The sequence below is a fragment of the Juglans microcarpa x Juglans regia genome, chromosome 6D, assembly GCF_004785595.1.
Source record: "Juglans microcarpa x Juglans regia isolate MS1-56 chromosome 6D, Jm3101_v1.0, whole genome shotgun sequence".
Classification (NCBI taxonomy): domain Eukaryota; kingdom Viridiplantae; phylum Streptophyta; class Magnoliopsida; order Fagales; family Juglandaceae; genus Juglans; species Juglans microcarpa x Juglans regia.
The window spans coordinates 9536128-9548601 of record NC_054604.1 but is presented as its reverse complement, the minus strand read 5'-3'; the positions used below and the strand labels follow the sequence as shown (position 1 = coordinate 9548601).

General features: G+C 35.0%; 1 protein-coding gene across 1 annotated transcript in view; it reads right to left on the bottom strand.

Annotated features, from left to right (window-relative positions):
* Nucleotides 1-604: 604 nt before the first annotated feature.
* LOC121235101 (MADS-box protein CMB1-like) overlaps nucleotides 605-12474 on the bottom strand; it is a 32251-nt gene continuing 20381 nt past the window's right edge. The window contains exons 2-7 of the mRNA XM_041131335.1: nucleotides 3010-3088; nucleotides 2671-2732; nucleotides 2440-2539; nucleotides 1500-1593; nucleotides 1361-1402; nucleotides 605-964 (exon numbers count right to left, since the gene is read on the bottom strand). Coding sequence (XP_040987269.1) covers nucleotides 1567-1593; nucleotides 2440-2539; nucleotides 2671-2732; nucleotides 3010-3088 — 268 coding nt within the window. The 3' untranslated portion in view covers nucleotides 605-964; nucleotides 1361-1402; nucleotides 1500-1566. The remainder of the gene's footprint in view (nucleotides 965-1360; nucleotides 1403-1499; nucleotides 1594-2439; nucleotides 2540-2670; nucleotides 2733-3009; nucleotides 3089-12474) is intronic.

The following is a 12474-nucleotide window of genomic DNA, read 5'->3' as shown; positions in this document are numbered from 1 at the left end:
CTCTCTTTCAATTTTGTTTGTGCCAACAATGAGCACGTACAAACTGAACGAATCTCTGACTGAACTTCATTTGAGTTGATTTTAAACACCACTCCAGCAACTTCATGATCTAGCCATTTTCTTTACTATTTCACCGGTCATCACCTCTTCTAATTAACTCAAACAAATATATTAAAGTCAACTAAACTTGATTTTGTCAATAAATCATGCCAACAAATATTTTTTTTATTACCTGGATTCTTCTTGCATGAGCAGAATGAATATATATATATATATATATGTTGATATGCATAAACATGTATTGATAACTAAAATAATCAATAACCAATTTAATTAATGGGGGTCAAAGGTACAGTTGGGATTTGAAACTCGAATTCAATAATTCTATTATGATATTATGTAAAATCATCACTTGTTCGAAAAGATTAACTAATGAGATATGGTAAATTTAACCATTTATGTCCTCAACACGTCCTTGCTATATTTGCTTATTGTCTTTGAAGATAATGAATTACAAGCTGCATGCATTATAAATCAAAAATAAATAGTCCAAGTAGAGATCTGATACATACATACATACATATATATATATCCACAGAGTGAACATTATATTATATGCTTGCCCACAATATCTATATCAAAGCATCCACCCAAGATTAATGAACCCATTGACATTTTGAGCTGAGCTGCCAACATTCATGATCATCTCCTCTGAAGCCACTGAATTGTATCTGCAACCAGTGATGATAATTATGATATTAAGGGAGAGAATGAATAATAGTATGAATAGGATTACTCCATATTAATAGGGTCGGATCAGGTACCCAATTTGCAGTGTGGAACTGCCTTCCAAAGGTTGAAAGGACCCCTCAGATTGAAGAGGAAGGTGACTGCACTGACTGCTCTGAGCTCCTCCGGCTTCCCATGCTAGTCGGATTGGAATTTGTGCATTACTTTCTTCTAACTGTAATGTAGGGAAGATTCAGGATATGATTTTCACTATTATTCAATATTCTATCATTACTTTTTTACTACTATTCACAGAATATCTCAGAATACCTCACTACCCAAACGCAAATACAATGAGATGATTATGCTATGTCTACTTTTGGCTATATTGTAAAAAATATTTAGTCAGAAAATCAGAAAATCTTGATCTACATATAAGCTAGTTGCAAGAGAGATATATGGAGAATATAAACCAGGGCATCAATAATATTAACAGTACTATAAATGCATGTATACTGGATATGAATTTTTCAATCAGGTAATATATTTAAGAGCTTGTGACATGATATAATGAGGTCACTATTTTCCTTATTGGAATCAAACTTCGACGTGATTGAGTTGGGATTGGTACCTCTCTCCTTAATGCGTTGTGAGCTTGCACCAGCATTTGGTCCTGACCCAAAAATAATGCAGTATTTATCAATATCTAGCTTGTGGCATGGAAGCGCATAGAAAACAGATCATGTACGTGTTCAGAGGTGCGCGCTTACCCTACTTTGAAGATCAGCAAGCTGATCAAGCAAAATTTGAGTCTGGAAATCATCATGTAATAACCAGTTAGAAAATCCCTAAGACACTAAAGTACTGACAAAAAAAAAAAAAACTGCAATTAATTCGAGTTTAATTTTAACCCCCTGAGAAGAAAACATCATGTCATCATGATCATGCAGACAATATATAACTGTAGGCAAGTAATTATATTTATGATGGATATCCAATGCTTTTCCTATGAAATACAAAAATTTTTAGTTTTTCAGAATGATGATAAAAAGTATAGTATATGGGTAGTGCTAGCTAGAACTTGGGTGGGTGGGCTATCGATGGGCCAAGTTCTGTTCCCATGCATAACCAAACCAAACTTGCACGAACTGAGCTTGGTTATGACAGTAATCTCATTAACGCCAGAGTCTTGCTTGACCAACACAACTGGAAGAGAACTCAAAATTAAGAAAGATGTCCTTACCGGATCATGGTGTTTGTAAACAGATATATATAAGAATGTTATGGTTGAGAAAAGAAAAAAGTAGCCATGTTATGATCATCCTGGATTGAACTACGTACTGAGTGTCTGAAAACATTTAAGTGACCACAAGTACTTCGGTGATGTCCCCTCTCATACAAGCTACTCATGTCTAATTAAGCTTATCTTTGGAAAAGTTTGTTGGACACTATGCAGACATTGCCCGACCTCTGGTGAGAACATCATGTTACCTTTGGGGTGTACATGTAAGTCCAAATTGACTGTTCATTATCAGGCCTATCCCAAGTTTTTGATGATCCCTGTGTTAAATCTACCAAGTTTTCGTTGATGACAGTTAAAGTAATGACAGTAAATAAAATGGCATTTTCTCAACTTCACAGTTCCCTCTCAAAAGAACAAAGGTTAAAGTTTGAACTTACACTTCACAGTAAATCAAATGAATTTATTACCTTTGTTGATCTAATTTGCTTCAATGATATCTCTAGTAGATGCTCAAGTTGATCCAGCTCCGTGGTATTTAATGGGCCCAAGTCTTCTCCAAGGAGATTTCTGTAATATTCAAAATAAGCTTGAATAGATTGTTTTATTGGCATCACTGAGAACTTGCAGCAAATGTCAAAATCAAAATAAGACAAACAAATGGCACCAATCAATGTGAAAAAATAAAGATTGCAGACTACCTCTGAGATCTCTGCAGGACCTCAACTTTTGCTTTTAGCCTCAAATATTCCTGGTAGCTGCTCTGCTTTGAGACACAATGGCTGTCAGTTTTGTCATAACATTACTGAAATATGCTAGACTCCTCTAGTCTCTAGAAATAAATTCGAGCTAAGGTTAACATAAGGGGAAAAAGAAGTTAATCAGGAGAATTGAGTGTCATGTCATATGCCAGACTACATAGTAGTTTTAAGAATCATGAAAATCTCATGGTAATGTTAATTTTTACAGTGTGTGCTTAACATATATGAGACATTTAGGATGTCTGACTCTAGAATGCATGGGCAAAAGTATAAAGTTACCTGTGTCTCATTGACTAGTTGGCTGGCTTCCAATGCACTATTACTGCAATTTTGGTACCTTTCAAGTGTTTTCATAATACTAAGAAGGGAAAAGGAAAATAATTAACCATAATCATGAACACCTTGGTTTTTCTAACAGCTAAAATTAGAAATCACTCAAAATGTAAATAATAAATGATAAATCATTTGCTGCAAAAAAAAAAAAAAATGTTAGAAAAAGGGGGAAAAAAGAGTTCATTTTTTATGCAAGTATATTTTGCATTTATAAATTTTACAAAGAGAAGAATAAAAATCCTAAAATACAAAGAAAATCTAAGCTAGTGCACACGCCAACTTACCATTGTAACTCGGCCCATTAAAGCACCAATTAGTGCAGCATAAATACATTGTGTACATTAAATTGCTAAGGAACCAGCTTTACAGCTAAACTACTAGGAAACATACAAGGAAGAGAACTGGTCGTGGTTTGGGCAGAGGTAGATGATGCTAAAAGAGTGTTTCAATCCAATCGGAGGATTCAACATACATATAGAGAAGAGAAATGATATTTGCAGTCGTGGAGTGCTCAAATGCCGTGTAATCTCTTTGAAAAAAGTGAGTAAATATAAGATTTGCAAGAAGAAATTAATTTTTTAATAGTGAACCCTACTTTTTTTTAAAAGAATTGTGCAGTGCTTGCATATTCCACGACTGTATCTAATATTACTCTATAGAGAAAGTAATAAAAGTGGCTCATCAGCTTGCTAAACTTGCCCTCTCTTACCTCGAGGAACAAGTACTTTGAATAGAAGATGGACCCCTTGAGATTTTTAGATTTGTATACATATAGAGAATGTAATAAAGTGGATCATCAGCTTGCTAAACTTGCACTCTCTTACAATGAGGAACAAGTACTTTGGATAGAAGAGATTTGTTTTACAGGATAAACATTGTATTGGTTGATTTGTGGCAATGGAAGTTACCTTTATTTTAAAAAAAAATCGTAAACATATGCAGGAATAGTTAATTCTTTCAAATAAAAATTGCTCTTTGGATCTTGGTTAACATACTTTCAGGCATTATAAAATAACTACATAGAACCTTTAGAAGAGTGTCGGTATTAGCATTCTAACTCCTTACTTAATTTCCTCTGTTGCTATATGCTAAAGATCATGAGAAATCTTACAAACCTTAGTTGTGTGAAGTGAGAGATTTAAGGCCTAGTTTGGTTGCAGAAACAGTTTCATCTCATCTCATTTCATCATTACAACTTTCTCAAATTCTCACATAACATATAATAAACAATTTAACTTTTTCAAATCTCAAAACAATAATAATATTTTAACAATATTTTATTCAACTTTCAACTTTCATCTAAAATTATCTTATCTTATCTCACTATCTAAGTGTTATTTATATAGTATAAAAAATAAAAGGGAATGACTTGAAAAATATAAAAGCAACCATCAGGAAAACTTAAAGCTAGACCACTAGTATTCAAATATAAATTAGACGTAATTTAATTATATTTTTTTATTTAGTACTTTTTGTTTTAAATTACTAAATTAGCAATTCAATCAAATATATTACTTTTTATTTTCTAATTTTAACTTCATGATATATATGATATGAAAACCACACAAATGGAGAGTGAATAATGTGACTTTTTGTTACTAATTACAATGAATAGATACTGTTGAAGAAACGACTTTATAGGAGCAAAACTTCATGTTTTGAAAATTATATAGATTTACTAAATAAAAATACTCTGTAACAAAGGTAGAATGCCTTGAGGCATTATGCAATAAATAGAAAAAAAAAAAATCTCTATTTGTACAATGTGTCAAGTTAAAATGGCATAAGTTAACAAGGGAAAAAAAATCAATAGTGAAGAAAACGAAAAGGCTGCTAATTTTAAATAAGAATTTATAATTTAATTATAATATAATTTTCATTTAAGATATTAATTTTAAATATAGTCGGAAATTTAATTTGACATACTCGCTAGTTTTTTATTCATATACTAAACTCAATTATTTTTAAATTATTTGTAATGGTATAGTTGATGGATCGATGTAATTAACTTTATATATAGAAGAAAAACTTCCACACTTTTAAAATTATAAAATATATAATTTTAAATAAATTAGTAATTTAATAAGTTTCTACACTCATCCATTGATCGTTCTTGATCTTCAAAACTTCAAGCATTCCTCTTCCTCCAAATGCACCACCATAGACATGTTGGGATTATCTTCCATATTGAAATAATTTGAGAGTTGGCCCGAATGTCTATCAAACTCCAAGAAGCTAAGAGATCTCTTACCCTTCTTGGCATCACCCAAGCTAGTCACAACCGAGCAAAAACTTCATTCCACAAAGTCATGGCAATCTCACAATGAAGTAATAGGTGGTCAACGGACTTTTTGCTCTTCTTACACATACAACACCAATACATGACTATGGTTTGACGTTTCCTCAAATTTTCTAGAGTAAAGATCTTCTCCAAAGAAGCCATCCATACAAAAAAGGTTATCTTTAGAGATGCCTTTGTCTTCCATGAAAATGGATTTGTGTTGTGTATGGTCATGCCTTGGTAGAAAGAGTGGACTGTGAATATCCCTTTCTTAGAGGGGCACCAAAAAACTTTGTCTTCAACTCCCCCTAACAAATGGGTGGAATACACAAGGTCAAGGAATGCTGAAAAAATGTAAATTTCCCAATGTAGTGTATCTCTAGGAAATATAATATTTGGTTGGGGAATACCATTGGAGATGAATAATGTCTACAATCAAGATTTGTTTCATTCTTGCTAAACCATATACTTGTGGATAGGTTTTCTTGAGTGCCCTCTCACCTCACCATACATCATGTCAAAATTTGACTTTGGCACCATTACCCATAGTAAAGCGAATATTATGTGCATATGTATCTCAAGCTCTTCTTATGTGCTTTCGCAACTCCACTTCACAAGGCTCGCCCACCTCATTAGAACACCATCCTCCCCATCTTCCCCATGCTTCAATTCGATGATAATTCTCCACAAGGCTTATTGTTCATAGTGATATCTCCATAACCATTTACCAAGCAAGACTTTGTTAAAGGATTTCAAGTTCAGAACGCCCAATCCTCCTCCTTTGATTGGAGAAACTATTGTGGCCCATTTCACCAAATGAAATTTAAAATTGTCATTAATTACCCCTCCCCCTCCCCTACATAAGAAGTCACATTGGAGTTTCCCCATGCGATGAGCCATCTTGGCGCACCATACATCATGTCAAAATTTGACTATGGCTCCATTACCCACAGTCAAGCGAATATTATGTGCATATGTATCTCAAGCCCTTCTTATGTGCTTTCGCAACTCCACTTCATAAGGTCCACCCACCTCATTAGAACACCATCCTCCCCATGCTTCCCCATGCTTCAATTTGATGATGATTCTCCACAAGGCCCATCGTTCATAGTGATATCTCTGTAACTATTTACCAAGCAAGGCTTTGTTGAAGGATTTCAAGTTCAAAACGCCCAAACCTCCTTCTTTGATTGGAGAAAATATTGAAGCCCATTTCACCAATTGAAATTTAAAATTTTCATTAATTCCCCCTCCTCCCTTCCCCCACATAAGAAGTCACATTGGAGTTTCTTCATGCGATGAGCCATCTTGGCGGGGAGCAAGAATAATGAGAGGAAGTATGTTGCCAAATTGGAAAGAGTATTTTTTATTAAAGTAACTCTACCAACTTTCGATAAATATATCATCTTCCAATTAGTTAATTTCCTCTCCATTTTTTCTAGAACATCATCCCAAATAGATTTTGATTTGAATCTAGCACTCAACAGGAGAACAAGATATTTCGTGGGCAGTTGAGATATCTCGCATCCCAAAATGAAAGCCATCTCCATATTAGGAACATCCCCCACTAATACTACTTCTAATTTGGCCAAATTTACTTTCAATCCAGATACAGCTTCAAAGCATCAAAGTAGAGCCCTCAAAAGTCGGATTTGATCAAGGATGGCCCCATAAAAGATTAAGGTATCATCGGCGAATAATGGTTATGGAGATATGATCAATGGGAGAGCCTTTAGTAAGCTAGCCAGTAGTTGTCTCTCCCACCAAGAATCCAAATATGAACCCATCCTCCCTGACATCTAAAATCATCTTACTAAAAGCTTCCATCACAAGAATAAAAGTAGCGGAGATAGAAGGTCACCTTGTCTTAATACCTGTGAGCTTTTAAAGATGCTTTTTGATGTGCCATTCACCAATATAGAGAAACATGTTGTAGAGATACAATGATGGATCCATGTATACCATTTCGTACCAAAGCCACTTCTCTCAAGCATGTAAAGTAAGAAACTCAAGTTGACATCATCACATGCTTTTTCCATATCCAACTTACACAAAAGCCCCGACTTACCGACTTGAGTCTACTATCCAAACATTCGTTGACAATAAGCTCTGAGTCAAGAATTTGCCTACCTTTGACTAAAGCATTCTAAGGTTTTGATATTAACTTCTCCAACACCTTGCTCAACCTATTTTCCAATACTTTGCAAAGAATTTTGTACAACCCGCCCATCAAGCTAATGGGATGATAATCTTTTACATCTACTATGCTAGGCTTTTTTGGTATGAGAGCTATAAAAGTTGCATTTAGGCTTTTTTTCAAACCTTCAATTTTCATGAAACTCATGGAAGACCCCATAATGTCTTCTTTAAACACTTCCCAGCATGTTTGCAGAGAAGCCATAGAGAAATCATCCAAACCTGAAGCTTTGTCACCTGCCAAGCATTTTAATATTTGTTTAACCTCTAACTTGTCAAATGTCATTTGAGTTGTTCCATTTCCCATGAATCAAGGATATCAATTTGAATGGAAGTATATAGCTTGGGTTTCTATAAAATTGATAAGAAGACGACCATTGTTGGATTCTATCGAGAAATCCCTCTAATTTTAGTCATATGTTCTCAAACTTGAAATACATTAGGTCTCTATGAAGACTGCCACAATCAAGGAGGCTAGGAAAGCGATCAAAACACAATCCAGGGAGTCTCTTTTGAATGAGGTCCATATATTGTGCTTCTCATTCCTGTGCTATAAGAAATCTATCAATCTTTTACCAAGAGGGGTATTCTCAATTGTTGGACCAAGTGAAGGAGCCACCAGCAAGAAGAATGTCCTGTAAATCTTGTTCAAATATGAAGTTAGAGAAGTCTACCATAGTTGTGTTGAAGCTAGAACCACCCCATCTTTGACTCGGGAACTGAGTGACATTGAAATCACCATCAATACACCAAGGTAGGTCCCATATGTTGCATAGTCCAGCCAGCTCATCCCATAAAAGATTTCATGTGCAATCTAGTTTAGAACCATAAACTCCTGCGAAAGCCCACTGGTATCCACAACATTCTTAAATGAACAAGCCGCCATAAAGTCTCCCAAACAATCCTCTATCTTTTCCAGCACTCTTTTGTCCCACATCATGAAGATACCTATTGGTGCTCCATTGGAAGGTAAGTAATGCCACCCCACTTGGTTACAACCCCACAAACTCCTAATAATGCGAAGTGGGATAAATGCCAATTTCGTTTATGCAAACATACATTGTATACTCTCCATTTGACAAGCTTATTTCTAACTTTAAGGCATTTTTCCTTCTCATTCAGCACCCTTACATTCCATGAAATAATATTTGGTTGAATAAAACAACCGCCATTACCCTTCCCTTCGATCTCTCGAATTTAGAGATCCCCTCTCTTGCTCCATCATTTACTGTCCAGTCAAGCCTCTTTAATTCTCTAGCTCTCTTCTTAGCTAAAGTGAGCTCCCCAAGTGAGCTAGAAGGATTTATCTGGCCTCTATAGCTACAAGGGGAGCTATGAATTGGTCCTCGAAGCTAGAAGCTATCACACAAGATCTCCACACAAATTTGAATTTCATTTGCCATGCGTATAACCCATTTTGATACTTAGATGTTGTTGTTGTGGCTTGGATGTAGGGAAGACAGTGGAATTGGTTCATCCCAATGATCCTCTTCACTGGCCCCATCCAACTTGTTTGAGACATGATCCAACACCTACCAAAGCTCTTCCTTAGCCTCAGAAGAGCCATACACAACCAGTATATTGTCTAAAAATTCTATTTCCCCGTGATACTACCTTCACAAACCCATGCGTTTGTTTTAGCATTTCCCAGACACAAAAGGTCTTCTTTTTCTAAAGATGGCACGTTCTAGGTTGATACGTACGTGTTCCCATCAATTTGGACAATCCAAACGATGATTTATGTATCAGAAACCAGTTAGTGTCCATTCTCCTTAGCACTAGCGCCACCCCATCATTAGTCAGGATGCCAGCCATTGACTTGAATGCCTCTGTTAGTCAGTTTTGTGGTGTCGTTGATCAGTGTATCGTTGACATCCGGTAATGTTGTAGCTCCAAAAGATGAACCAGTTCCGTATGTTGAGATCTTAGGCCCAACTGTTTGACCCACCATCACCTAGTTGGGTGTCTTGTTGGATCATGTGCTTTTACTCTCCTTTCTCGACCCATGTTCTTTGTGGTTGTTTATTCATTTTTGAGCCCCTCTGTGAGTCCATAGACTTAGGCATGTATCGGGCCTCTGAGCCTAGGCCCATCCAATCAAACACAGTCTTCCAGAGATTGCACAACCCAAAGCACTGCTGAACTACTTAGTACTAACCCTTTAGTCACCTTCCTTCCTCTCTCTATAATACGAACGACATGACTTCCTGCATATGAAAGCTCAAAAATCTTGGTCACGATGAGGACTACCTTTGAGCAACCCATCCTTAAAAATAACCCTCCTAATATCAACCAGGAGTTGCTAAACATAGTAGAGGAATCCTTTTTAGGATATGTTCTCTCCCTTCTATCTGCATCATAGAGTTAGCTCTACGTTTAGCTAAATTCCACATACTCCATATAATTCATTAACCATTATATTATAAATGCATTCAATAGAAGCATCAACTTCCCAATGAAACTAGGCAAAGGCTGATTATTGATTTTAATTGGCAGCCAATCTATTAAAAGCTCCCACGGAATTAACATGCATCAGATCCAATACATGATACTCTTATCACATAGAAGGAATTAACCAGATATGTTTAGAAAATGACAAGTAGAAAAGAGGTGATTAAATTGTCTAACACCTTAGAATTACATATAACGATGTTAGAATTACACCTTATTCAGTCATTTTCCCTTGGATCAAGCACAAGTTGAAAGTATTGAATAACATATATATATATATATATATATATAGCTAGATGTGCTTAGTCAACGTCCCTTGGGTTTTATTTTTTGAGTAATTCTTTGTCTAGTACTGATATGTCATTAATTTGGTCTTATTGTTTATGATTTAGAGGCTGCATGCGATTCAACATGACTCTCTTCCATCATGAGCTTCTCTTCAAGGGAAATTAATAATCATGTGTGCTTGAAAGAACTTCGAGGTTGAGAACTATAACGTGGGATTGGACAAGACATTCCAGCTCTTGGCATAAGATCGATTTTATTGGCCTATCATACGGTAGGCGGTAGCTAGATGGATATTCGTAGAAAGTTACTAGCTAGAGTACTCTTCAGGCATCAAACGGTACATGAAGAACTAATCCGAGGTTGAACATGTCATTTCCTGTTTTGGAACAGCCTTGGATCAGTAATGTGATTTGTGCTGTGTTTGCCAAGAACAAATGCAACGAGAAAATGATCTTTTCGTTGCTATGGCCGATGAGCAGTTTTCTGAAATAGCTCACTTTGTTACTTCTATGCCTTATGATCGATGTTGCGAATGTCGGTCGATCAACTATATTTTTCAAGAGGCTTATATATCATTCTAACAGGCCAGTTACCATTGTCCAGTCTTTTGCATCGAGAAACAAGGTTTCATATATAGCAACTTTTGGCCGGAGGTGATCATTGTGGAATAAGTTATATATCTAGCACCAAGCTAGATTTCTACGAGTGCCAATCATTCACAAACTGACGGCGGACACATAACTACGGTCTATTGATCTTTGGAAGATCTACTTAGGCTTGGTTTGGATAGCAAAATCCTCTCAATTCATCCAATATTATCTCATCTCAATATCTAAACACCATCAATATAAATAATTTTTAATTTCAAAATTTCGAATGTTTCATTTAATCATTACCTAATCACTACAACTTTCTCAAACTTTCAAACAAAATACAAAACATAATTCAACTTTATAAATCCCAAAACAAAAATAATATTCTAACAATATTTTAACTTTATAACATTTTTATTCAATTTTTTCTCTCATTTTCCACAACCGGCCTATTAAACAAATTAACTCAAACATTTCACTATTATTCACAAATTATTTCGCTACTATTCATAAATCATCTTATCTCATCTCGCTATCCAAACGAGACCTTAAAAGTTTGATGGGGATGATTTGAAGACTTGGGACTAAGGGCTTGTTTGGAAAAAGTTTCCATTAACCATTACAACTTTTTCAAACTAATTATTACACTTTCTCAAACTAACGATCATTATTATAACTTTGTCAAACTTTCAAATAAAAAATAAAAAACAATTAAACTTTTACACATCCTCAAACAAAAATAATTTTAAAAACTATATTCTAACAATATTTTAATTTTATAATATTTTTTATTCAATTTTTTCTTTCTCCTTTCCCAAAACTCCATAAAACGTTTTTTTATAAGTCAAAATCCCATAAAACATTAACTCAAAACTATCTCAATACTATTCATAAACTATGTTACTATTATTCACAAAATTCTTATCTCATATCACTCTCCAAGATTATCCTATTCAAATTATCTCACTACTATTAACAAAATTCTCATCTCATCTCACTCCTCATGCTTGTCATAAAAATCATTTCCGAAGTTGGAGTTTGCATATAGCATGTCTACTAAAGAGTACAAGTTTTATTCCGTTCTGTTATTCTAAGGAGTGTGATTACCAAAGGGTATACCCATTGTTCATCACCAACTTGTGGGACAAATACCCTCCAAGAAGTGTCACTATATTGTCAAAATTTCGCTTCTATTTATTCTTAATTATTCTACAATGGTATTAAGAGCATAGATCATGTCAGAGGGAATTTTTTCACGCATTGTGAAAACAATAAATAGGCAAGTGCTTGGTTTGGCAACCATACTTGCATATTATAATTATCTTCGTTTGCTTAAAAATCTGAAAAAGAAACTTTTTCAAATCACGGTGGGAGGATTGGAGTACACTGGGAATCTTCAAAATCTTGTAAGTTGTTATTATTTTGAAGAAAATTATTGGAATATTTTTACACAAAGAAATAGTGCATTTTTCAATTTTTCATCATCCTCTCTTACTGTTCTGAGGGCTCGACGGAGTTCATCACCGCTGCTAAACTTCGTGGACCTCAGGGGCATGTTGGAATCTTCAAAGCCGATAACCATTTCGCTGGACGGAAGGGAGG